This window comes from Buceros rhinoceros, unplaced genomic scaffold (assembly GCF_000710305.1).
Source record: "Buceros rhinoceros silvestris isolate BGI_N320 unplaced genomic scaffold, ASM71030v1 scaffold16879, whole genome shotgun sequence".
NCBI classification, from domain to species: domain Eukaryota; kingdom Metazoa; phylum Chordata; class Aves; order Bucerotiformes; family Bucerotidae; genus Buceros; species Buceros rhinoceros.
The window spans coordinates 10,220-37,458 of NW_010432319.1; the positions used below are offsets into that span (position 1 = coordinate 10,220).

The following is a 27,239-nucleotide window of genomic DNA, read 5'->3' on the forward strand; positions in this document are numbered from 1 at the left end:
ATTCCTGAATTAAGTCCCAAAGAAGCAACTTGGTCCAAGTCTGTCAGGTCTTCCTTGGAAGTAGTCTGTGAGGACAGCTCTAAACCACTGTCTGCAGCAGGGCTGACTGCAGATGAAACATTTTCTGAGCTCCCAGAGGAGCTGGGAGGTGGAGCATCTATGAAAGTAACTCCACTTGCTGGTGAGAAACAGAAGCAAAAAGATGAGTATTATTCTGTCCCTCAATCACAAATTCATGCATTAAATAAATCAACGAATATTTTGATCATTATTTCACACTACAAGTGATCTCAGATAGTAGAGATGTAGAGACCATTGATGTAGATAAACTAACCTCTCTTTTGCTAGGAGTTAATGCATTAAATAGATGAACAGGTGAGATAGTAGCAGTAATGCTAATTAAAACATTAATAGTTGGAATCTAACAGACAAATAAGGTAATTCATGTAGTTAAAGGGTGTAGAGGGTTTCTATAATTAAGAAGGAATCTGAAAATAGTCCAGAAGGTGTACTTTACTCTGATACAATGGCACAACCACAGTAAAAGAACTGTATTAAGAACTAGTCATTCCTTCAAAATTAGCATTCTAAATTAATTGGAAGGCAAGACCTATTTCTTTAGTTCTCCCTTATCAAATGGAATGGCAACAGAATTCAAATGGAGCAGTGAAAGATTTTTACTCTAACATGAGACAATGCTCCAAGAATCTAAGTTTTCCTTAAGAGAAACCCCACATAACTGCAGCTCTCATGGTTCTGAGGAGAATTTTTAAAATGTAAACCAAATATTTTAAAAAGAGAAGACAAACTGCACAGCTCATAATAAAAGCACAAACCAGAGTGATGTTGAAATTTATATGGTTTTGCACAGTGGTGTTTTCTTGCTGACTTCATTTTGGGAGCTGTCTGGACTTCACTTGATTTTTAAGAAATGTAGCAGAATACATAACCAATTTTCCAATCTTTTCTTCTCCACCTAAGACAGGATTCTGGCCTAAAAAGCACCGTCAATACATTACCTAGTACTACAAGGTCAGTCCTAACGACATGCTTTGTAACACACTTCAACTTTTTCTCTGAAACGCTACAGGAGTTTTAAGGTTGTTTAATGGAATTTATCACTTATTTGAAAACTTAAATATAATGACAATTCAGGTAGAGATAAGTTCTCATCTGGATCGATGTTCTGAGTTACATGCAATTTGACCCCATGTATTATTTCCTTAGTTTTCAACAATTATGCTGTCATGTAGAAGCACACTTGGGATCATTCACACTACACTGAATTTCACACAGAATACATGTGAAAACCAGATATTTTATACAAATTTCTATTTTCCTGCCTGCTTCCTTTCACTGAGCCATGGAAATCCAGAGTGCACAAGGGACAGAGCACTTTGCAGCCACAAGGAGTCATTTATCCAGAGGAGAGATTAAAAAAAAGTTTGTAACTAACTATTTAGTCTACTCCTACACAACAATAGGATATGGAAGCCCCCCAAGCATTATTTTCTTGAGCTCAAAGGACTGGACACATACTGTATCACTTCTGCAGGCTGAGACAAAGCACATGAAAAAGGATTCATGTGTATATCCGTTAGTCTCCTGCACACAATCCCCTTTTAAGAAGTTTTGTTGTTCTCTTTACCTTTTCCCCACGTAACTCTTGGTGCTTTCTCACCATACCGAGGCCTCTGTTATTCCCATAACAGTCATAAGCGCACCCCATATTTCCCTGTACCTTAATGAGTGTGGCCTTTTATTCAAATTTCATGGACTGTGGGTGCACACTTTCACAGTCCTTACATCTCTAGTGAGAGATCTGTTCATTCACCCATCCTTGATACCTAGGTTTCTTGCACATGCCTTGGTTCTACCTGTATATTTTCCCCAGTCACACTTTTCCTTCATTACCACCACACTCACACTTTATGGTATAGCCTTCAGGAACACAGGAAAAAATACATCACTTAAGTCAGCAGTCTCCCCAGCTGCACTCCCTTCAGCTCTATTCTTGCCTGTGTTCTTGTTCTCAATCTCTTCCATCTACCTGTTACACCCTCTAACTCCTCTGCACCACATGGCTGCCCATAACCTCACCCACCTCTCCAGGTCCCCATTCCCTTTTGTACAAACTGCCCCTGTAAGGCGCACTGAAAGCAGAGAAAGGCTGTCAGATTAGCCACAGGACCATGCTTTCCTCCATTAGTATGTATTCTGTCTTCTTCAAACCCTCCTGGACCTGAAAAGCTGTCATAGGTTTTATTGCTATAGTCACTGAGAATATAAAAAAAACACTGATGCAGAACAACATGCTAAGAGAAATGAAATAAAGAGAGATTTAAAAAAAAAAGCTCTAAAATAGATGCTGCCTGGTCCCTAGGAACAGATTTCAGCTTACCTGTGGTGTTACTAGCGTTGGCTGTTGGTTGTTCTGTCTCAGGAGAGACCTTAGTTACATGGCGAGGAGGCCTTGGTGATCTCTTCTGCTTTTTCCATTTTGATGATTCACTCATTCCTCCAGCTCTCATTTTCAACTGAAAACCAATAATCATTAAGACTATCAGTATAGCAAAACCACATGGCACAAAGGATTACACAAGCCAAGCCACAAAGGCTTTCTCAAAACCCTCAAAGTCAGGCAACAGCACTTAAATACATCACACAAATTAATCAACACGTCAAAATCATGCAAACCAGCCCAACTCCCCACTACTCGCATATTAGCCAACAATCCATGCCTGGATCAAGGGACAATTTACTGCTGTTACTCTGCTATAATATATACTTAACAGTTCAACTAATACAGCACTCCCTCTTCGCTCTCAATACTCCTAGCTTTGCATTACGATAAAGATTTTTCTTAGACCTACAGGCACATTTCCACTCTTTTTGCTTTTGCAACGTTCCCAGACTTCCTAAAGGGCATCTCTAAAAGTATATAAGCAAGTACCAGGTAGGTTTGATGTTCAATTAAAATTTCACCATCTATACACGAAGCTGAGAATGAAGCCTGCGCACCCAGTCCCACAGTGCAGCTCTGTCACTCACCTCTTGCCTCAATTCAGTCATCTTCATAGCAATGCTGCGTTCACTTTCCTCCAGGTACCTCTCACTATTAACACTCTGACACCTAACTCATTCCTGGTGCACAACCCGTTCCAAGTACCACCCTAGTGGTTTAGAAACAAACCATATCATGCTTTCACCTGCCGTCTGTCATTACTCCCCTTCAGATCCAAATCTAGCCTAACCCGTGACACCCTTCTTGACCAGGATCCTACTTCTAGTTCTTAGATGGATCTTTAATTGGGCAGGAACAATGCAGACTGTGTGGCACTTGCTGCAGTGTGCTGTTACTCCAGGCACACATGGGTGCTCTAGAACTTCCTAAAGACAATATGATATTTAGTCACATGGATAGTGGCAGGCCTGGAAACAGTTTCCTTCTAAAGTAAGTTCCTCCAAGTGCAGGATTGCACTTACTCTTGGGTTTAGTAGCTGCAATCAGCTTTTCTGATACTGTTAGACCTCTTCAATTTGGGGTGAAAATTTGACTACTGAACAGGTAGCGGAAACCAATCAGCAAGTCTCAGTACCAGTCCCCATTTGGTATTCTTCTTTGTAGATTTATCCCAGTTAAGGTAAATTTTAGGCTATAATACTATTTTTTATACTCTTAACATCAGATTTGAAGTCTCTAGAAGACAGCTGCATTCTTTAGTCTCCTCCCTTTTCTGTGACTTGTCTCCTTCCAGATACTACTCTTCTTAAATGCCAGTAAACCTTCTAGGTTCTGCTATTGTTTTTCCATCTCTTCCCTTTTCCAGGTAGAAATCTGACTTGCTTTTTTCATTTAAACAAAGCTTGTGAAAACATTACGTCCCACTGCAGAAACCCACTTGTGTAACTTTTCTTTGCACCATGAATGCTATTTGTTTCACAGCTAATCCCCAAGCTTTAGCTATGCTATAGTTTCTCTGAGCTTATTAATTAACAGATTCAGAATTACGCTACTCCTTGTTATTTCTTCCAAATTTTGCAGCAAGAATCTCCTTCTAAATCACAGCTTCTGACAAACACTTATCTAACAAGCATGCAGCTAAAACCCAAAATTTTGTAGATTTTAAAGTGGTTGAAAATGCTTACAGATCACAATCTTTTAATGTAAAAATTGTCAGCTCTCTCATCGTTCCTATTCACTGCTTCACAGAGCTATATAAAATGTGTTATCTTTCGTTCTTGTCAATTCATAATACTTCACCTCTGTTAGTTTCCCCTTCAATATAAACATCTCTCTGAGCCTTAAAAACTACCAAGATTTTATTCATCAAAGGCTTAAGCTGCTAATTAGACCAGGTAGTTTTACTTTACCTACCAACTATTCTAGAAATAGCCTTATTTATTTTTTTCCTTTTTCAGTAACTCATAATATAAAATCTGAAGACTTATGGCTCATTGTTCCAAACTACTTCAAGCAGAAAGGAAACCTGCAAGCATTATATGATAAACCCAAGGAAGTCTGTTTCACATAATTTCAAAGTAACAGACTTTGCTTCTAACTACTATATTCTGTTGCCATGATGTGCCAGGTAAAAAGTTACTTGCTAATAAAAAATGGGGGTGGAGGCGTGGGGGGTGAGGGAAAGGGGATGGGCCAGGGTGCAGAACTGAATCAGCAAAAGGGAGCCAAGATATTGCTATGAACTAACCATGTTGGTTCCACTCCTTTTACCCTCAGTCAGGCTCCCAAGAAACAGGTAACTTTTGAAACCATCCTATCAGAAGGTTCAGGTTGACAGTGTAATTACTATTTCTGATCTCCTCTCTCACACCACACCAAATATCTTCTCAGTTCAGCACTAGCCCTTTCAAAAAAGCACTTTTCCTCAGACACAATATCCATTTTAGTTATTGTCTGTGCTTTGTATGAACTCCAAGATTCTGTCTCTTGAGGGCTGTAAGACATATGCCCATCTGTAATCATTTTGATGAACCTGTGCCATCTCTCAGAGACTCAGTCACAACAGTTTCACATGGGTAGGAAACCATTTAGTCAGGCAAGCAAAAAGACTCAGTTGATTTTTAAAGAATCTCATTGTTTAATCAAAGTACAAAGCATTCAGGTAAAAATGTAAGTTTATGTGGTTTTTTGTTGGGTGGGGGTTTTTTGAGTGGGGGGGAGTTGGTTTTGTTTGTTTGGTAGGGTTTGGGGGGGGTTCGGGTGTTTATTGACGATTTAACAGACAGGTGAGATTACTGAGCAGTTCTTTCCCATCTCATACTATCTAGTATTCCACATTCTACACAAACAGGTATCCTTTCATTAGAATTATCTGCTAGGATTACTTAGGACTACATCCCATATCACTCTTCTCTCTCACTTTTTTTTTTTTGCTATCTCCCATAATTAAGAGATAGCAAACTACAATGACAATTGCGTAACATAAAAAAAATTGCAGAAGCAAACCGAAATGCTTAATAGAAATGTTTCAGCAGTGTCAAGGGGCCGTATGTTGATCTAACAAACCAAGTTTGGGAATTCTAAAACAACACATGTATCAAAGGATAGCAAAGTATTATCTTTCATTCTGTATTTTGTATTTTATTACAAGATAAAAACCAAGAAGTCATGGGATTGTTATATGTTAGTTCCTTTTGTCAAAGACAAATTGTACAAGTTTGGGTTTTTTTACATTTTTAAACTATTTCTAGTGCTTGTTTATACCTTCAGTACCAAGGCATTTCCTGATTTCACTAGAAAGCTTGGCTGCATCTTAACAGGCTGAGATTTTAACCTAAAGTTGCCTTCTTGACTAAAGTGCTGCAAGTAAATAGCATTTAATAAATCATTAAAATATACTGAATTTTAAACAATCTAAAACTCCCCTCTCCAATGCTCAGTAGTTGCAGTGGTATTCTAATTATCAGTGTCATTCAGATTAGATTAAGTTTGTACTTCCACAGTAAAGACATCATAAGTTAGTATTTTTAAAACATTCTTTAGAAATCAGAGTAGAGAGGGAGCTCAAAGCTACTGTTTGTTCATCTTGGACCTCAGCACAAATTTCAACACATTTATCTGAGTTACCTTTGCATAAAGAAACGTGTACACAAAATTGTAGAAGAAAAAAAAAAATCACAAGACTCCAAATGCTTCCTTTGATAGATGAGGTTTTAAGAATAAAACTCCTAAGGTCTAGGAAGGTGAAGAAAAATGTAATACTACAAGATTCTTTTTAAAGAGTCTGTGAGATCTCATTTTTCTACAAGCCACCTTACCTGCACTCGTTTGTTTTTCCATAAGATACTGTAAGCCTCAAGAGAAAATGGCAGGGGCCAACGATTAGTAACTAAAGTGATTATACTAAAACATGAGCTCATTCTAGATGCAGCGTGGAACACCAAGTAGCTTTCAAGACACAAAAGCATGCAGAGAACGCAGTCCACGATCCAAGTCCTGGAGACACCGATGCAGTCCAGTCACCTCATTCACCTACCTGCCTGTACTGCAACAAGTAATGAAGTTTAGCTGGTGAAACATATTATTTATGCATCTTAGGCAACTATGAACATAATTCACCCTCAAAAGCTGTGAAAAATCAGATTTAGGTTCCTCCTGAATCCCACTGCAGAATCCAATGTTTAGCTTCTGCAAAGGGAAACATTTCTTATTCTTTTCTTCTGTGTAACTCTGCATAAATCTGAGAGTGTCCAGCCACTGTCTTTCCAAACCATCCTGACCATAGATACAGGACAAAAAAATGGCAAAAGCATCTCTAAACATCCAGTTCAGCATCTTTTGAACCAAACAGCATTAATGGCAGACAAGAACTAAAGCTACATTAAATTTATGAACCAACATGGAAAATTGAGGAGAGTCCCAGCTGTGCTAGTTTCTCAGGGTTTCTATGATCAGTCCAAAGCCAACAATCTGCAGGCCTACAGTATTTTTTTAGAAGTATTTTCTAGGGGAACTAGCAGACACTAACAGAATTTGTAATTCAGTTCAGCCTCACTCATACCCTATTAGCAAATTCTTTACTAGGAACCATATGTAATTTCAGTAGAAATATGGCCAAAGATGTTGAAAATGTACAGCAAGCTCTTTCAAAAAAACTTTAGAGAGCATTGAACTCTGTGGCTCTGTACCAAGCAACAAAGCTCAGAGATTCACCTTAAGTAAAACTGTTTAAGGCATGCTGGGTTAAGGGACTCCTCAGGTATGCTGCTACATCTGCAACCAAGATCAACAGCTAGGAGACACAACACGTGAGCCTTCAGAGAACAATCTACAGTTTTTAAGTTTCTTCAGTTTTTCACCATCATAGAAGACTCAAATCTCGCACATGCCCTCCCACTCCCTTCCTTCACAGGATGTCATGATGGTGTCTTAGATGGCACTCACCAGGACACTGAATGCTGCAGTAAAACAAGGGTCTCTCCCTCCCAAGCCTGCCCCAGTTGCAGCCACAACACTGCAAAGCAAGTGCTGCATGCATTTGTCCCCAAAAGCCATGCCGTGTCAGATGAGTGGAGGGATATTTGCTACACACAACACAACTATCTCTCAGGTGGTGTTTACAAGATAAGGAAGGGGAGAGCAAGGTAAGAAACAAGAAGGGAGAGAGAGACCTTCAGGTTCTTAAAGAGCAATACCCTCTCTAACTGGTTCGGGGCTTTGGGCTGTTCCCCACTACTTAGCTCCAGTTTGTTGAGGAGACATGAAGAGATCTGTGAAAGACAGGCAAACGCATGGTTTAAACAAAGCAAAATAAACCCAAGAGAAGAATAACCTGGCAGAGTGCAAGGCTTCAGGGCAGACTCCTGGCATGCAGAGCAAAGAGACAGTACAAGGTAACTGCACAGATCAGACACAAGACAGAGCATCACTTAACCGAGCTGGGAGCAGCCATCATTTGATAAGGGTAGCCCTCCTAAACTCAAATTCACCTTTGCATTACACCTTCTGTACACAGATCATGACAACTTCTAATACCTGCAGTACCTTAGCCTGGTATCTTTTAGCCTTCCTTAGGCTAGCCTACCATCACCACAAATCTTGCCACTTCTCTCTCACAGCACAGGAAACAAGCAGTCATTATGTTATACACAAGAAGTAAAGCCCCAAGTTAGATCCTACAAGTAAGCATTCCATCTCTCAAAACACTGCTATACTGGCTCTGAAAAGTACATTTACCCAATGTTGCCAATTTTCTCAACTCATTAAAAATAAAATCAGCGTGGAAGTTATAATGCTATAAATAGTATATTCAGCATAAGTTCAAAGGTAGTTATTTCTTTTCCAGCACTCTTCTTCCCATCCTGTTGCTCTCAACAGTGAAATCTTGTATCTTTATTGACATTCTTTATATAGAGTATGAAGAATATATATGTATAGAAGTATATATAGAGCCTCTCAAGTGGACCTCCCTCCACCTAAATAATTATTACATTAATAATCATGTACGGTCACATTTATGGTATTTTCCATACTGAATCCAGCTGCTAAAAACCTCACTGTATAGAGGGAGATGGTGGCGTTGAACAAACCTGGATCTTCCATCCTTAGAAAATGGTGCATGTAGTGAAAGAGAACAGTCTACTTTGATTTGGCCACTAATAGAGATGATATTGCCAAAGTGATCTAAGGTTTTCACTACAGGATACTGCCCCTTCTAGAAGCCAACAAAGCTTTTTCTACAATAGCCCAATTTCATAATGCTTTCATATTGTTTCACCAGCCTCAAAATGTTTCCTTTTTACACAGGGAGAACTGCACAAATACATCCTGAGAGCTCAGTGTCAGACCTGCAGTGAATGAAGAAAGATGAGAAAGAAGCTGGAGAGACTGCAGAAGACAGCAAATGATCAGATGACATCACCATCAGGTCCCATAACTTGCCAGGGTTTTCTAGCCCACAACAGCTGATGGCTGTTCCCAGAATCCAGACCGACTCACTTAGGCAGCATTATCATTAACAAGATTCTCTACTGGACTACGTGGGCTTAATCCCACAGAATTAATGAAGCTATGCCTATTTACACGGTTAAACATGCTCTTTCAGTGAACCAGAGACTTGCAGGAATGAAGAGACATAAGTGTGAAAAAAAAGAAAAAAAACAATGTACAGACGAGCACAAGTCCAAGACAAGAGCAAAACAGCCACCACACCACAGTGCTGAGTTTTACCTTCTTCATGTTCGTTCCCATGTAGCTTTTAGGCTCTTCTTTAAACTGAGGCAACCTGAAAGACAAAGCCAAAATACATAAGCTTTCCTGAGTTAACAAGACGAGGGGAAAAAAACCAGTCTGGTCTTTCCAGTCATGATGAAGATACTAGAAAAACCAAAATTAGGTTTTCTCCACAAAAAGAGACACTCCTGCTTTCTTTTCCTGCCAAAATCTCCTGAGGGGAAAAAACCCCAAGTATAGATGAGAGGTGCTATTACTGCTAGTGGCAGTTTTGCTATACCGATTCTCATTGTTAATGGTCATGTAAGTACAGTTTCTTTTCCTTTGGCTTTCAGCAGTGGACTAATTAGATTGGTTCAACACAGGTTTCTCTGATGCTACTGGGCCAGAGCGTCACCCACACCGGAACTCTTGCAGTGTTACTACTAGTCATAACAACCATTTTCATTAACTTTGTAGAAATCTCAGTAGTTATCATCTATTCTGCATCATATAAACACAATTACGGTGCATAGTGAATCTAAGCTTAAGCTGAATGCTTTGAGCTAAGCAGTCCCTTCTCAGAAGGCAGTAGACTGCTCTTGTCTGTGCTACCAAATGACAAATGCATACAGCTCTACGACTCCACACACCCCGGCTCTCCCTTCTGAGCCTTTACTACAGTTCTATTGTTGCTTGCTGGAGGGCTAAAAGCCTTGCAGCACAGCTTTGGCTGTTTCTTTTTCTGGAAATCAGAATGGCCAAACCACCCCCGCAGTTGCCGTCTTTGCTTTGCTTCTCTGTCCCAGTGTCCAGAGGCACAGATGGTGGTGGTGCCTTATCCAGAAGGACAGAAGAGAGGCTACACAATAAATAATGGATAAGCACTAAGTAAAATTCACATAAGCATTTTGAGAAAAAGTAATGCAATCTCTCCTCTTCGGAGAGATCATTTCTGACTCTGTCCCACATTCATCCAGTGCACTGCAAAACATAGGGTGCACACAGGGGGAAAAAAAAACAACAAAAAAACCACAAACTGGAACTGAGTGTGACAATGAAAAAAAATATTATGAAAGCTGTGTTTCACCAGCTGTCGGGTTTACTACAATCCTTACCTGCTAAAAGTCCTTCTATACTGCACATTTCCTTTTAACAACATCCAGATAAAATCTATGATTTTTTCATTATCTGGAGAAACAGTTTTTAAGTTAAATAACTTAATTGAGTTTAAAAGAAGTAATCCTAATTACCAGAAGGGTACTGAAAAGGGCAGAACATTTGTCGAAGACATACGATCTCAAGAGTTTAAAATTATCTTTGATATGGTCAAAGCTCTCACCTTGAAATCAACATGTGGCTATACAACACCATTTCTATCTCCCTCCTGAAGATAGCTATCTTTTTTAGAGCATTTTTTTTTTTTCTTCTTGAGTGAAGTTTGCCTTCTCCATGCTCAAACTGGTTCCCTATACTAAAGCTCTTCATTACTTGGCTGTTCATCTCTCCTCAAAGGACACCTTCAACCAGGCAACCTTCCCTACCTCTGTCTCCCAGCAGTCTGACAGGGTCAGCCCAAGAGAAAAGTGCCAAATCCTTCATCCCCTTCCACCTCTAAATAATGACCATTTTGGATGAGTTTTCTGAGGGCCCTTAAGTGGAAGTGTGGAATCTTTCTGTCCTTAGAGGGCCATCTCGGCAATGCTGAGGCAAACACAAGCAGGTTTACCTTGTGAAGAGCAGCTGCACCATGTCGACCAGAGTGTGCTCTGCAGATTTTCTCAATAACTCTGTGAAGACAAAAACAAATAACACAGGTGTCATTACTCAGTGTGATATTATCAAGAGGCTTCTTCAAGCAGACTCCCCTCTGAGCCTTGTTTACAGAGATTACGGCAAATTTATTAAAACCAGCTCAAACAGCGCATTACTGCAGATGGGTTCATCATCACGAGGTGGCGCCACAAAGCCGGGAAAAAGAGCAGTCACAAGCTGTACCGGGAACTCCTCACAAATTTTCCATGAAGTTGTAGAAAGACACAACAATATAAAGCTCAGCAGCTTTCCATGGCTGCATGTTCTACAACAGAACTAGTTAACAATGAGGAAACCTGATCATTTCTTAAACACGTAAGTATGAGCAAACCTACCACTGAGCCTCATTTCAAAGCATATGCGGAAACAGGACTGCATGATCTCACACACAGATTCATTGGTGAGGTGGGCTCCCACTGGAGTGAGCAGCAAGGTCCTCAAAACCTGCAAAGAACAATGCACATACATCCCATAGTACGATGCCAACTGCATGCATTTCTAAGAGAAGGTTGGCTTCTTCAAGGACGACTACCATGAGCAGAAAACCTGAGGGTTTTCTAGGAGTCATTTCAAACCAAATGCTGTGCTCAAAGAACAGACAGATTAGGAGACAAGAATGACCTCCCGATCCACTTCTGAAAGAAGACTGAAATGCTGCATGCTACCTGCTAACTGCTCAGAAAACTGCTAACTGCTCAAAAGTACACAGGGCGAAGAGGTGTATAGTTCACAGGTCTGTCGCTACCAACAATTTTTCTCAAAAAGAAATCTGAGATGTCTATATGCTTAGTTTACCCCTCACTAATACAGACCGTGCACAAGGTAGGACTATCAACACTACTACATTATCGAGCCCTTAATTTAAAAAATCATTTTGTTTAAGCTTTTAATTATTTTCATTTGGAAAAGCTTTTACCACAGGTATATGAGCCATCTGTTTAAAAATAAAGTCTGTCACTAAGCTCCTACAGAGTCAAAACATTGCTTTCTCCTCTTCATCTCCATGTAACAGGATATGTTCCACAACAGGCAGCAACCATTATGGTAATTACCATTTCTTTCCACTTACCTGTAGGATTTTCATCAAGACAACCTCATCGCTGGCATGATCTGTGCCCACGAATCGGGCATGAGTGACAGCATCTGCCATGTTCTCCATCCCCTCTGCTGTGCCCTCATGGCTGGGATCTGAGTAACAGAATAAAAATACATGACAAGGAAAGGCCACCTGCAGCCTACCACCTCTGTGGGGAGACATCTACACAGAGATACTTTGCTGCCATCGGCTTCCTTAATCCTGAGAGCTGACCCTACAAGAGTAAAACTCACCGCCCAGTAACAAGAGTTTTTGAAAGTGGGAGCTTTCAGAAAGATTTTATCAGGAGTCTATTTACATTTGTGAAAAGATGTAACCTAAAGAAAAGAGTAACAATTCAGCTGTTACTGCCTCTGTACGTTTTCAGATATTAATTTGTAAGGCCATGCCTTGTTCCCTACAATACAGCACAATCAGCTGTTAGACGCATCCAGTTCCTCCTTGGGAATGTAGAGAAAACAGTTCTTAAACACAGGGAACCTCAAATTTACTCCCACAAGGAGAAAATGCCAAAGAGGCTCCACTAGACTGACAAAGAAAAATTGTCTCTTGTTCCATATCCCTCCCAAGGAATAGGGGCTGGGGAAAGAAAGGACCAGTAGCTTTCCCCAGAGAAAACAGCAGACAGACACGATCACAGTTTAGATATCAGAGCTGCAGGCCTCCTGCTTCAATCATTCATCAAGACTCCTTCTCTTCATTTCAGTTTTTTGTAGCTACAAACAATGGCGCAGTTGAGAGAATGTTTAGGATGAGATTGTTGCTAGTAACGGTACCTTGTGCCATGTTACGGTGACTTCAGAAAAGCTGCCTCCGGCTTTGATTTCATTCTCACTTAAACAATACAGCACTGAGCAAGATTCTTGTTACCTTCCTACCTAAACAGTCATTAGGAAAGAGACAACCTAAACACTAGTTAATACCTTATTAATTGGCAGTGGGGCATCTTGAACTCCAGCAAGAACAAAGCTGACAGAAGAAACCAAGCAAGACCTTGTATACTTTGCAGAGAAGCTTTGCAGACTCCCTCTTTGACTCCAGTTGTGTTCACACCCAGGAGGGGCTAAGCCCTAGGCTTTAAAGAAAGCTGCCCTCAGTGTGGTCCAAAAAGAGCAGCCTCCACCATGCTGTGGGAATTCCGAGGGGCTGCAGGGTAAGAAACTTCTCATAGTTGCACGAAACTGAAACGGCATCAATGTACTTCGGCAATCCATACATTTGCACAGGAATAGAACTTCACCTTCGCCGTCTCTTACACATGTCTATTAAGAGCAGAACTTGCCTACTTTTGACACAGATCTTTCACGCACAAAAATATCTTGCACAGATGAGAGTCAGTTCCTCTCCTGGTCTGCTAGTCAAACCTCACTGAGCTATCACGGAGTCTGTTCTAAGACCAATCAGTCATTTTTCACCTGCTTCACCAGCAGCATTCAACAGAATACCAAACTCCGATACTAGAAATTGTTAGGTAAGAGGCCTGGCTGACAAAGGCAGTTCTCTGTGTACCTTCGATAATGGCTTATAATCCAGTCAGAAGCTATCACTCTTCTACCAGGGGCAATAAAATCAACCATATGCTGGTGCCCCATGCACTCTTACTCACAAATGGAAACAATAACTTAAACCACCAATGGTGATGTAGGATCATTCTAAATTGCTTCAATTAAATCAGTGGTGTTAGTAGCAGTGGAGACCAGCTAAGTAGGCATCAAGAGGAAAAGGCCACTTGCTGCAGAAAAGGGTCCCACAGGCAGAACACACAGATTCACTTCACTGTCACATCTTCCAGTAGATGTGAGTTGCTCTAGGCTTATACTAAATCCCAACACAGCACTGTACCAGCTACTAGGAAGAAAAGTAACTCTATCCCAGACAAAACCAGGACAGGGATACATTTAGTCACAGTGACAGATAAATGTGTGAAAAGGAAATGCAAGCAAGTTGTGTATATGCTTCTTTAACAGATCTATGACTACCGCTTCTCTGTTTTAGCCCCTACCTTCAAAGCTAATAAATACACCCCTCTCACAACACACATCACGCCTGACTACTTCACTCCTGGCTCCCTGGAACAGCTCTACAAATTCAGGTCAATTTATAAAGCCTCTTGAGTTCAATTAAAAGCACAGATACTTCTACTTTGTAGAAACAAGATACAGAAAAGATCAACCTGCTTCTTTGCTCCCCTGTGAGAAAACAGTACTGAAATATGTGTCCATGCCTGCTCAGAATGAATAATGAAAAAGAAGTTTGTATGAAGCAAAATATCAATCTGAAAATTGCCACCTACAATGCAAAGGTCTGGAGACCCCATCTAGATGTACACATCATGTGGGGTGTACTCTCACAACAGGTGGGCAGAAGAACAAGCGAAAAGCAGAAAATCCAGGCGCTCAACCATCAGGGAAATCTAGGAAAGTCAGAAGTCTGTCCAGTAACACCTTTAATAGAACTAAAATAAATCACCAGGTCTACCAGAAGGTAGAGGGGAGAAAAGCTTTAAACTGTCCAAACAGCAAGCCCTCTCACCTGAAGCTGAGCAACAGCTATTCAGTTACAGAGATGTAGTATGCAGGAACACAAGGGAAAGGAAAGTTTAGAAATAGAGCCAGAAGCTGCTGCAGACACACTGTGATAATAAACAGAGCACATACCTATTCTGAGGAAAATACAAAAAATGCAAAACTCACAGTTTTGAAATTCAGCCACTAGTCTTCCTATAGCTAAGGTTTGAGCTCAAAAAGGCTGACAGCTAGCTAGCTACTGCAAAACTGCTGAGTAACTAAATAACTGATCTGGGGGATAAAAATCAATGGGAATTTAGTACTGTTGTGCAGTTTTCTTGTACTTTAAAAATCATGACATAACTTATCGACTGTAACTCTTGAAACAGCAGTTCTTATTTCAGAACAGAGGATAATCTCTGTAAGGCTAATTATTCCTACTAAAACACAAGCATGGTGGATATCAAGTCATTTTATCTGAACTGTGATTGCGGGCTCTATCACTAGCAAACTGCTGCATCCAACTATGTCAGAACAGATCTTTGCAGTTCAGAGTACTAGACATCAGAAGTCTCAGAGGCTACTCAGGAATTACTCTTTTCTAACTGGTTTTAAAACATACCCCTCAGCAATATTGGCCTGAAAAGCAGACAGACAACCACCTGCTGACATGTGATAGAATAAGAAAAACAGTGAGACGGCACAAGGATTAGCAATGAAATACTTTGCAAATAGGAAAATAAAGCCATTTTAAACAAAGATAATTATCAGAGGAGTTTGGCCCTTTCACTGCCCACTGGTTTTTGACCCAGCAAAACCCATCCACTCACAGAACAGACACAGCTAATGACGCTTTTAAAAAGAAGTGCTGGCTTCACCCATCATCTCTGCAGCTCCAAAATGCACCACAAATAACAGCCACACTGTGGTTATGCTGGAGTCCATCTTTCCTTGTTCCATACAGTCCGAAACAGACTCATATATTATATTAAGGACAGTTTTAAGCTTTTCCTATCTTTAGGAAAGCAGTCTTTAGACCAGCTTAGCCTTACATTACAAAGAGAAATAAATGACCAAAAAGTTTTTAATTTAAAAACACAACCCTAGCCAGATGTTCAGTCAGCACCACTAATCCCAGCCTCACTGGTATCTGGAGCAACACAAAGGACAAGGCCACCGTGAACGTCACCTGAAGCAGCAACGGAGGTCTTAGATTACATTGTCTGCTCCAAGACAAAAACCAGGCAGAGGGTCTTTCCCACTGCCTACTACCAAGACACATGCTCACCAACAGTTACAGGGATGCACCCTTGCTGGAATGACCTAATTAATACTCTAAATAACAAGTAGCTAGAGAAAGGCTATAAATTCTTAACCACCTATTTTCTTGTCGGTTGCCTTTGCACACATTTTTCTGGACATGCGATATCAGCCTGATGGTCTAATGCCACCTAGATCATAAAAACCCAAAAGAGTCCACACCTCACCTCATTCTATGTTGAAACCAACATATTTCGTATTATTGCTTAGTCCTTCAGAGGGACATGTTTTACAGGCTTATTTATTAAGATTTCTTTATTTCCCTCTGAAGTGACATCGACATTGCATCATTTCAGTTCTTTTTTGCCACTTAATTATACCAAATACTACCCACTAATTGATGTCATGAAATAGTAAATTTCCATCAAACTCTTTACAAGTCCCCACTTTTGCTCATTTTAATTTTGTGTCTTTCCCACAAAAGTCTGTGCCTACATCAAGCCCTTTTTTTCTCCTCTACCTTCCCTCAGGCAAATGCCAAAGAAAAAATTTCTAAAATAACAGTGTCAAAAATTCAAGTGTTTGCTTACCATGTAAGGGAGGAAAAGAACTGAGAAATCTGAACTTGTCGGGGAGGAAGGCAGGTAAAATAATTTTCTCCAAGTGTGACTACATATGAACATATGTTACATGGATAACATATTTTGTAATTCTCACAGGTATGATCAGAAAGTACTAACAGAATTTACACAGAAAAATCAAGCACCACTGATGACAGGATGACACACTGAAGGCAGACAGAAAGCCAGCTAATGAGTTACTACGAGCCAGCTGAACCATGAGAAATGACGACATGCACATTATTAGTCTTTCACAAATATAAAGGAGAATGCACATCTGAGAGCCTGGGCAGCAGCAAAACCGTCTTTGCCATGGCAGTTGTGACAAGTGAAGAGTACTGGTACAACACTGGATGGGGTCTGGGACAGGGCAAAAAACCGTCTTCATTCTAGAGCAGAAAAATTAGTCCACAAATAAATAAATTCTACTGAGTTGCTGTATATCCAGGCTGGTATTCTCCTCTCTCTGGCCCTTTTGCTCAGACTGTATTAAAAAGCAGTTGCTGGACTGCGCTGCTTACCAGTGCACAGGCAACAGCCAGGGCAGACTAGAAGCTTTGGCTCTGTTTCCTGCCATTGCTGTAGTGCCGCGAAAGACCAGCAGTGCCTACTTCCCCAGCATTAACGACAATTTTCTTACTTCCCCAGTCTCCTCATTAAGACTGCAAGCATGTATCCTGGTCAAAGATATGTCTCAAGGAGATGCACATGGCTGGCACTTTGGTCAATCCCAGGAAGGCACGTAACATACCTATTAGCGCATACGAGAGGAACTTATTCACAGAGGTGAGGGCCAGTCCAGTTATAGGGCCTGTAGTGTCTTCAGAACGGATAACTTCCAGGAAAGGCCGAAGAAAGACATTGGGTTCAATTTCAGATAGCTCTGTTAAAATAAAAATGAAGACATTAAATTAGATTTGATTCATTAGGATACATTTTTCTCTTTAAGAATCTACAGTGAACTTAATCTCAGAGGAAAGAGGCCTGCAATAGCTTAGTTTCAGAAGGCTCATGGGGAAGGTCAGGGTTGCTTTTAAATATATACGTACACACACACACAGTTTCTAAAGCAATGGTTTGTGAAGTTCACTTTCTTATGATCTTCAACACAGCCTTCTGGAGCTTTCTAAAACAAACCCTATTGCAAGAACACTCTGTAAACACTGCAGAGCCACTGCTGCCTAAATTCATGCTTCAATTAATCGGCAGTTGCATTTTCCTCGTGCTCCTGGAACTGTGTGATCACATGAACTCTACAGACTCTGCCCCACCTTCTGCCATTTCTGTAACATCCTACTGTACATAAGGCCTCAAGCTAATTACGTACATAGCACAAACGTACAGCCTGGCTAGTTGGATCTCTTGCAGCTCTTTGCCTGAATACAAATTGCATTCCCGCAACACTAGAAGTCTGCTTGGCAAAGACAAGAAAAACCGCCAAGACAAACAACTTTAAAAAGTCTTCTGTTTTGTATAAGCCCCTCAACCAAAGAAGAAATAAGGGCACTCTCCTCTACTTGCTGCTTTGGACAGCAAGCATCCTCTCTAAACCTGCAATACAAGAAGGCAGATGCACTGAGCTGTTGAGTTGGAGAAAGAACAACTAAAGAGCTTCCTAAACTTTTCAAGCTGATCAACAGAAGCTTTGGGAATGAAAAAGAAATACGGAAAAGAACACTCAGAACTAAGGAAAGTGACAAAAAACCCCAAACAAACCCCCAAATAAAACAACACAAGGAATCAAGAGGAGTCCTGGGGAGGATTTAGGAGAAAGCATTAAAAAACAGGTGAAGGCAACCACAAAACAGCCAGTACACAAAGAAGAGTATACTAAAAGTAACTTGGATAATCCTGAGACCAGAAATATTTAAATACAAACATTTGGCTCAACTTACTGAAACCTACATTTTATTCCTAATGTAAGTTAACAAGTCTAGCGTCACAGGAACATTGGCATTTATATTCCTGACAGTCCAATATTGCACTTATCTGTCATATGAGCTTCTTTGAGGCAGGGGAGAAAAAAAGCCTGTAATTCCTGAACCCTTAAACAAGCCACTGCTTTTCTATCAAACAACATAACTCAACTATTTTACTTAAAGGAAAAAAAAAAGCAAACCCTCCTGATTCTAAGATAAGTAAAAATCTATTTTATCATAGTTGCTATTGAAAAGCCTTAAGCATTGAAGTAAAAAGCCTATCAGAAAGCATGTTAACAAACTGTGACAAATTACTGTCAAGAAGAATAATGCAGGGGGGGTTGTTTTAAATAGATAAGACCACCAAAGCGCAACAGTTCTGCTATTAACTAAATCAAAAGTGCAATTTAAAACAGGAACTTCGGGAATCATTAGGCAGTATCTTACCTTTCAGCCACAAATTCAAATCAGGCCAACACCACTAACTTGTGAGAGGTTAAAAGGAACGTGATGATTCAATCTCTCTGGTTTAAGAACAACTCCCTCAATTTGTCAGATAGTACCCTGGTGTGACTTTACAGTTGTGTCACCTCTAAACAGCTCATGGAAATGCAGAGGATCATAAGACATGCTCCCATCAATGTTTATTTAAGTGTGTCTTATAGAACATTTGTCTGGTAATAAGCACTTGGACAACATTAAATATAGTAAGACTACTAGGGATCGACGCTCAAACTCTTCTTCCCCCAAAACTGATTGTTTCTATAGAACAGTCAGCACCATCATAACCCTGCCAATTCCTCCGGCCTCCTTCAACCCAGAGAGCCACAGAATGGAAAAGCTCCACCTTGATTAACAAAAAAAATGGGACTTCAGCAGTTGCACATGGCTGCACAGGTGGAATGACAGACTTGCTAGAGGAGAACACATAGGTTACCATACTCTCCATTAATCCGTTTTTGGAACAACAAATATATGTTTTCTTTACAAGACCAGGGGGAGGTTTTTTCTTTCAATTTTAGTTGTGAATCTTGATGTGGTTAAAAATTGGATTCCCCCGCACTCAAACTGAAATTCCCAACTTACGTGAAGATCACAAAATGGCTTGTCATAATCAGGATTTAACTTAGGCACATACTGTTTGATTACACAGCAATTCTGGCCAGCTTCCCTGATACTCAGAGACTCTAGCTTTTATGGTAACGCAGCATTTTACATTAAGCTCTCTGAAACTGACTGTGTACTCTGCAAAACTGTTTCAGGCTGTATAGCTGGTGCTGTGTTATGGAAAAAGAAAAATTTAAAATATACTAAACAAGAAGAGAGCATTTTTAGTGCAAGACTTACCCACTAAAGGACTGTCTGAAAGATTGGAATTTGAGTGAAATGCCAATCACACTGCTGTTTGCATCTGAGGAGTATTCGATTACTACAATGAGCTCTTCTTACCAGCAGCATCTGCAAGCATTGAGGACTTACAGGGGGCACCAGCTCCCTTTTCAAAGCAGAACTCAATCTCGGTAGCAGTGCTTGCTTCAAGAGCACAGAAAAATACTCACGCTGTAGCTATTCTGGCTATATCCTGTCTCGAAGCAGATTATTCTTATTGCCTGAAGTATCACTTCAGCATCTGAAAGCGGCACTAAAGCTACTTGGAAGTTTTTAACTAAGTAAATATTTTGTAAACAAGTCATCAAGTCAAAGATCAACCCTTCTGTTTTAACTCAATCCTGTTGTGCTCAGGGCAGCTAGTTCAGAAGCTCCACCCACAAAAGGTTTTCATCCCTTGTATACCAAATGTGACAGTGTCCAGAAGTGACCCGACAGCCCTTTCAGGTTATGGTGCAAGGTGCACTCCATGCTGGCTTTTATTATCAGAACTCAAGTTTATTCTAGAGCACAGAACAGCAGGAACAGAATAACGTTCTTTTCACAACACTTTAGTAAGGTAGGACCATAGTCTTTAAAGGGAATTGTTCTGTGCAGCAAGTTAAAACTTCGTGAAAGAGACAGTACATGAAGTCTTGGTCTTTTTTGGCACCTAACTGTAAAAGCAATGCTATGTTCTTCTGAAAATATCTAAGAACCTCAGAAAGGGCAGTAAAATCAATTATAACTTTAATAATTCTTTTGCCAAAACAAAGGCTAGATAAAGTAAATATTGAATGTTTGGAAGTACATACTTGAACTTTTATAAAAGCTTTAAAAAAAAAAAAGGTAGCTCTGATTTTTCAACTCTCTGGTTGTTGCTCTGCCAGATTCGGGTTCAGGCATTACAAGTGAGGAACCCATAATCAGTGAGAGACTTGAGAACTGCTGGGAGAGATGCTTCTCCAAGTACATTTCCTAACAAGAAATATTTCTCAGTGTTTGAACTAGAAAACACCAGATGGTTCTCTGCTTAGGTAACTATTTTCAACTCTGGGGAAAACAAACAAACAAACAAACAAAAAAATCCCTACCTCAGAACACACGGGCTTTGCAAGCTTGACCTCAGCCTAAGGTATTGTTACGAGAGGAAAAACCAAACAAGTCTCCACAAGGACATCAAAATTTCACTAGGGATTCTTACAAGCCATCTTCCTTTTCAATCTACTCAAAGTTAGGGAAAATTATACTAAAACATGATACAGTTTTACACAAGGAGCCTGGGCTGCTTTGGGGACCAGCTGGAAATCAATTCCCATTCTTTTCACACAGGTCCCTTCAACGAAATGTCAGGGAAGCAAACAAGAGACCAGCACCAGCTGTACACCCAAAAATGCTCAGCTAGCTCAAAGGAGTGTATGGAGATTGAGAAGAAGGAAAGGAATATCTTAAGGAACACATGAAAAAGCCAACTCTTCAGCCTGGCAACCCTAAGAAGAGGACAGAATTCATGTGAGACCACAGTGCTTTCCTTCATTCATCCTATGGATTATTTTCCCTTAGACAAACATGTCTACAAAGATATTTAAACAACTAATTCATGTTTAAGCACCTAACTCCCATTTCAGCAACCACATCCAGCCATTCTGGCACTTCAGCAAACACGCTGCATCAGACCTCTGGCATGCCCTTTCTCCTGAAGTACAGGAGCAGGTCCCCCTCGGAAAAGGTTTCTTATTGTTAGCATACTGTTGGCACATTCCTGATCTAAAACGCTCACATAAGCTGCTTTCTCTGGCAGTTCAGCTCTTCACTCCTGAATGACTCTTATCAGGATCGGCTATGCGTTCCGAATCAGAGTAAATGAACAAGAAAAAATTTTTTATGACAAGTTATTTCAACATCATTTGTCCCCAGGACAGGCAACTGCAACCCAAACCACATGACCTGGACTCCTCTTATGCAGCAGCTGTTGGCCTTTGACGCCCAGCCTTCAGAAAGGCTGTCTCAGTTGTATCCCACGCACCTCTCCAAGGCAGACGAGCTCAGACAAGAGCAATGCTTCAAGCATGTGCTATTACATTCTCTGCTTACATGCTGCACTGTACAATGAACAGGCATTCATTTTTATTCTTAAGGTGAGAAAAAGGCAAAGACAACACCGTAACAGAGCAGAAATCCAGCTCTTCAAGACTCTTGCCTAGGAGCTCAATGAGTTTACGCCATTGAAAATTGAGGTACCAGCTGGTATCTCACCATCAAACATTGTCTGCAAATGCTGTCTTTCTGGTATACGTGGCTTTATACGTGCTTTATTATTCTCAGTTGACCCACCAAACACCAAAACATTTTGCCTTTTCACTCAAGGGTGAGAAGTCCCTGCGGTCTCTCTCAGCAAATTAGAGAGAAGAAAACATAAAAGGAAAAAGGACAAACTTGTACCTCCCTTTTAAAACCATTTAAAAGTATTAAGTAGCCATACTCTTCAGATTTTCAAAAATGTTCCTGAAGTCTTAATGGCTGGAATAAGAACCAGCTTAATCTCACCCAGATCAAAATGCAGATCACAGGGAAAGAAGAAATTCCTTTTGAGTTAGTCCTGTGATTACCTGTCAATTAATTTAGAGATTAACAAATCCAGCAAACAGAACTACAGTAACCTGTTCCTCTAAAAATTTGCAGTTTGAATTTGCTTCACGTAGAGTCAGTTAGGTAAGAGTCACAGAACAGTATAGGCATATTGGTTCCAGGTCCCTCAGCAAAACTACATTTTCAGGAGCTCTACAGCTGACGAGTAGAGAAGGCATTATTTCACCACTCCAAAAACACACTGTCCAAACCGTCTCCAGACACACGCCACCCTGCCACTTGCAATGAAAGGCATGCCCTGATTTCTAGCTAGGAAGCTTAGTCCAACGTTTAACTCCAGTTCACTTACAGCCAATTAATGTAGCAAATGTAAAAAAGCTAAGTGAGATGATCTGCATTTATTTGTTCCTGAATGTATGTTGCCCTCCGTGCAGTCCTGGCACAGTGAAGGTCTCAAGTGAAAAGAATCCTCTGACATCTCTCCTTGCAAGAGGTTTTTATTGTTCTTTTGGTCTTAGTTTTCTTGCAAGGTCTAGACCAGCCCTTGCAACACAGTGCAATGCATTTTCTCACCTGAAATGAGAAGAGAGTGCTACTTTATAGTCTGACCTAGCAGCTAATGTGATCACAGAAATCTCTACTCCTGCTTCCTGAAAATAATGATGGTAATGTCCACTAAGCTTCATAAATACAAGGTCACCACAAGGAGTAGCCACCTGACGTTCCCTACAGGTTCCCCAAAATATCATTCTCTCATCCTAATCTAAGCTCTTAACAGAGGAAGAGACCTGGATTCTGACAGCTAGGACGAAGCTGAGGCGCCAAGAGCCTACATTCCAGTTTCTAGAACACAAAAATACTGTAAGCTATTTTAAAAGCGTTAGCAAGTGTAAAGCACACTCTTCAAAGCTAATTCTCTGTGAATTAAAGTGGCCATTCAGGGGCCCAGGCCCACCGTATCAAGAGGGAAACAGTGCCATTCACAGCCGCACATGAACACAAGGCTAGAATTACAAATGCAGTTTGACAGGGGGAACCCAGAGCTGTCAAGCCTGTTCTGTTTGCCTAATTTCATTACAATGGCACAAATGCTTTCATTTGTCACACTCCAGCTTCATGTGTTTATCTCCCTTTCATTAAAAATGACTTTAACAAATGATTGTTCCATAGTGCCAAGATCTCAAGCGCCCCTCAGAATTGAGATTTTTATTTTGGGGAAGGATGACAGAATGCGTACTGAGCATTTGACTGTTGATATCCTGGTCAGGACAGCAGAAACTCAACTGAAAATAATAGTGCCTCCTACAGGAATTATTTACATCTACTAGCAAAGCAGGAGCACCAGCACTGGCCATTAGTTATCAGGGGTTTCATCTGATGCCATGCTTCAAATTCAACTGTTCTGACTGCCCATTAAAAATCCCCAGACATTTTTCCATAAGCAAGTACGTGCTAGAGTATCTTCAGACAAAATGACACTGAAAGCTCCAGCTGGGCCTCCACTGTTATCCTAAGTGCTTTCTACCCAGCCACAGTATTCTGTTCCAGGGGGGGATATTATGAGAAGTAGAAGATACTCACTTCATTCATGGGGAAAACAAATACCATCAACAGGAAGTATGGAGCTACACTACGGGCAAGCTTTCGTGGTTTCTATCCAGATGGAATTAAGACGTAACTAGTCACCTCTTGAATATTAACACCAGTCTTACAGATTGCTGAGTGCAGAATTAAGTTGTTGGGATAGCAGCGTATTTCAAATGTTAAAATTATTCAATTCTTATTTCTTAATTATTCTTCTTAATCATTTCTTAGCACTGAGGAGACAGCGGAGACAGCAGAGACAGGAATAATTGCACCTTGACAAACTTTTTTTGAGCTATGGTTGACACAGTTTTTATTCAAAAGGCTCTTCTTCAAAACAAGGATAGCTCTTACACTGAGGGACAATTTGGCTTAGAAAGGTTGAAGGTCACCAGGAGAAGACCTTGTTATGAATCCTGGAGTGTTTCCTCCCACCCTGTGACCTGAATACCTCTGAAAGGACATGACTATTCTGATGTAAGACAACAAATTAATTAACTCTACATAGTAAAAGCCAAATGCTTCCAAATTGGTCTCCCATGTGCGTATTTATTGACAGTCTGAACAGTAATACCCATCTGTCTTTTCACGTAATTTCAGTGCTAATCCATCCTTGTTTTCCAGAAACCCTTATACTAGGTGAACACTAGAGCAACATCCAATTCCAATAGCACATTTCAGAGAACGATTAGATCAAGACCCATGGTTTGTAAAGTCACATACACAAATTCAGAATTACTTAAATAAATTTTGATCTCTGTTACAGAGAGGCTGACTACTCTCAGGGAAAGAACACGAAGAAATACAGCTGACCTGAGCTTCTGATAGGTTCTGGAATATACAACCACTTTAGTGGCTTTTTCAGACAGATGCAAGCTCTAAACTGTTAGTGCCAATTGTAACTGTAATCCTACTCCAGAAAACTCAATTAATAGCTCTACAAAAATTGATTTGAGAGCCTGTTCCTTTCTGAAGGGGATTTTTTTCCATTGGTGGAAGTTACCTAACATGAAGCTCTGAACAACTTCCAGGGAAAATAAATCAACCTTCCCATATACCTACAAGGAAAAAGTCCTTGGTAAGCTAAATTTCAATGAGTTTCACAGCTAACTGGAAGTTTAACACCTACTCTTAAAAAAAAAAAATCCAAAACATCCCATAACAACACCATGAGAGAAATGCAGCTAAGATTCACCCTCTGTTTCTGCTTAGAACCAACTGAAATTTAGAAGATTTCAGAAGATTTCTTACAGAAATTCGCCACGCACACAACAGCCAGTTCTGAACTTCAGAACCTGTGTGCTCTTCTCTAATGCAGTGACATTCAGCTCTAAATGAAATTACTAAACCAAACTAAACCAAACCAAAGCCAAAAGCAGTCATCCCATGACAAATTCATCTGCCCTTGACCAAACGCTGATAGTTATTGATCTTGCTGCTGTTGCGAATTAGGACCACGTTTCCCAAGGTTCCTTCCTAATACGAGGAGGAGAGCATGGCCACACTAACAAGGCCGACCAGGCTAAATGAAACCTATGGGGAATTTCATTGCACACTGCCGAGTTCAGAGGATGGACTGATCTGTCCGTCTTACTGACAGCACAAGTTTGATGCATGTCAAGTTTAAGAACTCTTTTTCCTCTCACAAAGAAATTGGCACATGTCGAAGAAAGGGCAATTAGGTTGTGACACTCCTCAGAACCCTATTCAGTCACTGGACTTGCTCCACTATGATATTTTACACGTCTTGCACAGTTCCAGGCCCAAACTAAGCAGGCAATTTAAAAGCCCAGGAGAAATTAAAACTTCTTTCCTGGTATTTTAGAACACAGTAATTCTCCACAGCTTTGTGTGCCCACCATGCTATGAATAGCGCTCTCATTGCAAATTCACCATATTGTGAAAAGAAAAGCTTCACTATTTCTAAGAGGCCAGAGGAAAAGATGAGAGTTTCATCATCAATTAGCTGTCTGGATGTTACCCTGTTCTGTTTGCTTCTTCCTCAAGGGAAACCCACGAGGGCCAGGGGGAAAAATTAAAAGGGAATTGAAGAACAACAAATCCCAAACAAGCCAAGACATTTCTTGTGTTGCCAGAGAATCTAAAAAGCATCAGTAAGACAGACAAAATCTGAAGAATAAAATGAAGAAAAGCATGATAGCCCAAGAGAGAAGAGAATCTTTTAATGACAAAAATGTCTCAAAGGTTTAACGTACCTTGCTGTTATGATTTATACAAATTCTTCTATCCAACCTGAACTAATCTAGGACACATTGTGCTTCACCACGATATTAGCTGAAAGTAAAATTCCTGAGCGCTACTGGCAAAAGGCAAGTGCCCAGAGCTCAAGAACCAACACACTAAGTTACCACAGGTGCAAAATGGGAGCCTCAGGGAAAGCAGGGTGCAAAACATCACAGGAACATTCGTTTCAAACCTACAGAGTGGAAGGAGAACAAAAGCAAAACGGAGAAGAAACCAACTTGGTAGCAATCAGTACAACTGTTGCCCTAAGACAGGGCAACAATAAAAACATGAAGAAACTCTTTTTTTCCCCCCACAGAAATAATTGAAGCAACCGGTAATCTTTGTACACACACACAAGCAGAAACTCAGACTGCCTCCACTGAAAGGCAATTCAACTCCTAGAATGATGAAAACAAGTGAATATTATGTTCCTGAGAATGGACTGGGGAAAGAAATTAATTTCTGCATACTGCTATGTGCTAGAGCGATCTACTGATACAAGGTGCTGAGGGTACATGAAGGGAAGCAGAAGCCCAAGATTTAACACTCATTTACAGTTTTTGCAACTGAAGAGATCTGTGGACACAATTCAACTTCAGTGACCACCAAACAGGATGCATCTTAAGATGGGCATCATGGAAACAATATGGTATCGGTCCTCAACTCCATGAAATAAAGTTTTTCCATCTTCTAGAAAAATGCATCAGCTCTGAATAAAAATGTCTGCAAGGAATCAAAATTACCTAAAAATCTATGTGAAGAAATTAAGGGATTCCACACATTTATAAAAAGGTAGTTACCTCTATTGCAGCCTGCACAGAGGAATACACAAGGAGTTACTTTCACTACCAGAGTTGAGAGCCTAAGCATTATACTTCACCAGATCTGAATATGAAGACAGTAATTCAGCCTCCATTAATAAATCCCATTAATTACTAGGGCCAAAGCACCATGCCAAAGGAAAGAGCAAAGTTTATTAACAGGTAAGAGGTGGAAAAGTGGGTTTTTTAATTCCCATTCTTCCTGCTCCTCCAGACTCAGAGGATCTATATATACTTA

General features: G+C 40.4%; 1 protein-coding gene across 1 annotated transcript in view; it reads right to left on the bottom strand.

Annotated features, from left to right (window-relative positions):
- LOC104500134 (golgi-specific brefeldin A-resistance guanine nucleotide exchange factor 1-like) overlaps positions 1-27,239 on the bottom strand; it is a gene marked incomplete at its 3' end in the record, with an annotated part of 83,465 nt that overhangs the window by 9,046 nt on the left and 47,180 nt on the right. The window contains exons 3-10 of the mRNA XM_010143737.1: positions 17,225-17,356; positions 12,060-12,178; positions 11,326-11,434; positions 10,905-10,965; positions 9,194-9,248; positions 7,636-7,734; positions 2,402-2,537; positions 4-178 (exon numbers count right to left, since the gene is read on the bottom strand). Of these exons, the coding sequence (XP_010142039.1) occupies positions 4-178; positions 2,402-2,537; positions 7,636-7,734; positions 9,194-9,248; positions 10,905-10,965; positions 11,326-11,434; positions 12,060-12,178; positions 17,225-17,356 (886 nt within the window). The remainder of the gene's footprint in view (positions 1-3; positions 179-2,401; positions 2,538-7,635; positions 7,735-9,193; positions 9,249-10,904; positions 10,966-11,325; positions 11,435-12,059; positions 12,179-17,224; positions 17,357-27,239) is intronic.